The following is a 4,489-nucleotide window of genomic DNA, read 5'->3' as shown; positions in this document are numbered from 1 at the left end:
GGGGGTGGAGGGGGCGAGAAGGGAGAGGTATCTCCTCGTACTTATACTAAGTTTCTTAGTTTGGTATAAAGTCCTTAAGTTGTTTGAAGGGGCCTAAAATGAAGTTTTAAAATTTTATTTCCCCCCTTAATTGCTATGAGTTTGCAAGGCGTGCTAGAGTACTCATTAATAGGGCCTTAATTAAAATCTTATACCGTCTGCTACACAATAATTGGCCTGGTGTGTATTTTTAAGTCCTACTCCTTAATCGTTGAATGATTTTGGAGGTGTTGAGTACCTTAATAACGTGAATCAAAATAATCTCCAATTTTTAATTTATTGAACTTCCCAGTGCTAATTAGTGTATGTAAAACATTTGAATTGTGTTTGGTTTCACAGGACCTGCAACTTGACGAATTAAAGCAGCAGGTTTCTACGTTAAAATGTCAAAATGAACAGCTGCAGACAGCAGTCACACAACAAGTGTCTCAGATTCAGCAACACAAGGATCAATATAATCTTCTCAAAGTACAGCTAGGTAAGCATAACTAGCCATTAGCTTGCTGGGTTAGACATTGGGCTGCTAATCACAAGATTGACGGTTCAAACCCACCAGCTGCTTGCTAGGAGAAAAATGAGACTATGAGTCGGAATTGAATCACGGCAGTGAATTGGGTTTGGTTTTGGATAATGTTTAGGGAGGCAGACTGACACCTTTCTCCCATGGAACAGCTGGTGGTTTCGATCCACCAACTTTTCAGTTAGCAGCTGAGCACTTTACTGCTGTGCTACTAGGGCGCCTTGTGCTGGAGGAAGTATAAATGCATATGCAAGTATGCATTGCATAGCATCCTTTTGGACAGTGTCTGAACACATATATGCCCTGGTCCTATAAGGTTTTTTTGTTTGTCTGCCTGTTGCTTGTTTTTAAGGAGAAAATGCTCTTCTGTTTATTATTTCCCTCTATGGTTTTTAAGACCCCAAACTCCGATGCTGGCCACACTTGATCTCAGGTGGATACATTCATGTGAGACAGAGGCCATGGCTTTGGGTGCAGGCTCTAGGGCAGTGGTTCTCAACCTTCCTAATGCCACGACCCCCTAATACAGTTCCTCATGTTGTGGTGACCCGCAACCATAACATTATTTTAATTGCTACTTCATAACTGTCGTTTTGCTATTGTTATGAATCAGGTGACCCCTGTGAAAGGGTCATTCGACCCCCAAAGGGGTCACAACCCACAGGTTGAGAACCGCTGCTCTATAGCTTTGTCAGGTGGGCATGGTTTGGCTAGGACTTCTTCTGCTCTTAGGCTGGCAGAACATCAGGCTGGTTAGTCACCCTCTGCGCCCTCCTTGTCGCTTCTCCTCCTTCCATCCCCCCCTCTGCCCTCTCCGCTGCCCCTGCTGCCAATATCTGTTCCTCCAGCAGCAGCGGCAACAGGGGCAGGAAAGGGAACTGAATGCAGGCTTCGGTAAGTTTTTTACCAGTGTTCACACAGTGTCTGTCACACGCCATGCTATTTCACAGAGCATACCCTGAATGGTAGGCAACACATACCTATTGTACTAGAAAGTGAAATGATAATTTCATGAATCCCTGACGGTAATTAGATTCTGGACACTTCAAATGTATTTTCATGTTTTCCTCATAACTAATGCTTTAAGTAGACCCACTTGTCCAGATTAGATTCACATAGCTTACCAAGGTCACCACGCCGTAGTATTTCTCCCAATCACATATTTTCTTGGAATAACATTTGGATAGTACTTAGTGGAGTGGGAGTTTTCACATATACTCATATTTCATTTTCTTCTCCATAATTCATAGAAGAAACTGAGGCAAAGAGGTGGTTATCTGCAGTAATGCAGCTAAAAGGTGTCAGGAATAGGCCTCAACTTTAGATTTCTGACATCTAATGAAATGGGTATATAAACCTGAGAAATACTCTGCATAGGTAGCTGTCTTTCAAGTAGTATTTTCAAAAGAAGTTAGGTAAATATACATATGTATGATTATAAGAATTTTCCAAACTTGCTCACAGTTCTCAAAGCTATTGCCTCATGTGCAATGCCTTTCAAAGAGATTGAAGAATCCTTGCGTTTTTGAGGTGTCCCCATAATGGTCTCTGCTTATAAAGCGTCTCCTTTTCCAAAATTTGAAATATACATATTTTTTATTGCTAAATTTTAATATGTATTTAAAGCTAACTATTTGGAAATAGGATCATCTTACAGTGCTTAATATTGGAATATTAACTACTAGAAGGCTTGTTTATGTGAGACTAAAATATTAGAAAAGTCTCTTTTTTACTCTCTCTACTTATAGCAGTAATTTGCCAGTTACTTCATGTTGAAGGTTATTCCTTTGTAAGGCTTTAAGAGGAATTTCAATAAAATAAAAAAGAGGAATTTCATGTTCCCTTATGCTGGCAGAATTGGGCTGGAGGCGAACGTAATTCTTCTTCATGGATCATTGAGTGTGCCCTTTAGGCCAATGCCACCATGCCTGCTCTTTACTTCCAGGGGCTCTGACTCACTGTATTTCTCCAGATGCTGTTGTTCAAGGAACGAGTGTGCTTGTCAATGTGCTTACAAGTCCATTTGAATCTTTTAATTAAAAGCCCTATGCTGACCTCTCAAATGTTATCCCTAATAGGAAAAGAGAGTCAGCATCAGAGTTCTTACAGCGATGGGACTCAGGTAAATGGCATTCAGCCAGAAGAGATTGGTAGGTTACAAGAAGAGATAGAAGAATTAAAAAGTAATCGGGAACTTTTACAAAGCCAACTGTCTGAAAAGGACTCTTTGATTGAAAATTTGGTAAGTTGAAAATATTTTTAAAGAAATCAGGAATATTTCTCATTATCCTGCTTGTTCATTTTTCTTTATTTTTCCCTTAAGCTCTAGAGCAGCAGTTCGCAACCTGTGAGTCATGGCACCTTTGGGGATTGAATGACCCTTTCACAGGGGTCGCCTGATCCATAACAGTAGCAAAATGACAGTTATGAAGTAGCAACGAAAATAATGTTATGGTTGCGGGTCAGCCCAACATGAGGAACTGTATTAAAGGGTCGTGGCATTAGGAAGGTTGAGAACCACTGCTCTAGAGTATAATATTAAGATTTTAAGAGTATGAGCTTTGAAGTCAGATAATTAAGCTTCCAAGCTATTTGCACTAGAGCAGCAACATTAACCTCTTGAAACCTGTTTCATGATCTGTGTATGGCGATGGTACTTCTGTTTTCTTCTTTGGAGAAGTAGATGATACACTCAGTGTAAAATTACTCAGTAAATGAAACATGGTCACTGTGTGGCTATTTTTATTTGATCTTTTCCCAAGAGATCTCAGATAAGTGCTTAGATGTTTAAATAAATTATTTGATATAATTATAAATTTATTGACAATAGAAAAGTTATAATGCTACATTGAAATTTTATCTTTGATGTAAGAATTAAAATGTTGACAAGAAATCTTTTGGTGAAAATCTGTAAGATATAGTGTGTATGTGTACACTTCTGCTTTGGCTTTCTGTATATGTGTCCTTTTAGACAGAATTTATTCCGTAGTTTATTCCTATCTTATTTGTAGAAAGCTTCCAAAACATCTTCTGAGACAAATGAACAATATTCAGCAATCACTTCAGTTGGAGATTCTGAGGAAGTTGCAGAATTAAAACAGGTAAACAATTCTTGATTCATGTTTTGTCTGTTTGTTTAATTATAATGGCTCTGCAGTTTCATTAATTTAGAGCTACCTTCCCCCCTTTCTTCTTTTCTCATTCATTCTTATTTCCCTGCATTTTTTCTTTGTAATTTATATCATTATTAGCTCTCCCCTCCTTTCATAGTGTAAAAGAATTCATGTTTCTTGTTAAAAAATTGTTTTCTTTCAATCAGTACACAGTAAGAAATGATTGCTCTGGTTTGGCCAAAACAACATATAGGACTTTCTTCCATCTCCCTCCAATAGTCAACAGGTCCTGGCCTGTTGTCAAGAACTGAACTGAGAACAAAATGATGCACACAGAGAAGCTGTCTTTTGTCATGGTATCTTCTGTGTCTCAGCTTAAGATTTTAAAGTCAAACATTTTTCATTAAGGATTCTCAAGTCTCCAATATACAGTAACCACAATGTTTCATTCTTATGGGGAAGATTAATATGCTGTTGTGTTTTTATTTAAATAAAACCACTCTAAAACCAAACTCACTGCCATTGAATTGATTCTGACTCAGTGTACCTGTTGGACAGGGTAGTTTTGTCTGTGGGGTCCCAAGACTGTGACTCTTTGTGGGAGTAGAGTTATGCCTTTGTTCCACTGAGCAACTGGTGGTTTTCAACTGCTAACTTGGTGGTTTGCAGAACAATGTGTAACTACCAGGCCACCACAGCTCCTCTGCCTACACTAGAAATGTATTAAAATGAATTTAAGTTAATAAACAACCTTCATTTGAAATTGTCTAGTAAATATGTTACTCTGTTAATGTATTGTCCAAGGAAACTTCAGTTA

General features: G+C 38.4%; 1 protein-coding gene across 1 annotated transcript in view; it reads left to right on the top strand.

The window, feature by feature from the left end:
* Positions 1-4,489, top strand: part of USO1 (USO1 vesicle transport factor) — a 131,750-nt gene that overhangs the window by 117,261 nt on the left and 10,000 nt on the right. The window contains exons 20-22 of the mRNA XM_004703383.2: positions 379-517; positions 2,638-2,801; positions 3,571-3,660. Coding sequence (XP_004703440.1) covers positions 379-517; positions 2,638-2,801; positions 3,571-3,660 — 393 coding nt within the window. The remainder of the gene's footprint in view (positions 1-378; positions 518-2,637; positions 2,802-3,570; positions 3,661-4,489) is intronic.

Source organism: Echinops telfairi, unplaced genomic scaffold (genome assembly GCF_000313985.2).
Source record: "Echinops telfairi isolate 266 unplaced genomic scaffold, ASM31398v2 ScPeMD7_7468;HRSCAF=8506_0, whole genome shotgun sequence".
NCBI lineage: Eukaryota > Metazoa > Chordata > Mammalia > Afrosoricida > Tenrecidae > Echinops > Echinops telfairi.
The sequence above is the reverse complement of the archived record's forward strand: the minus strand, read 5'-3'. Positions and strand labels throughout refer to the sequence as shown.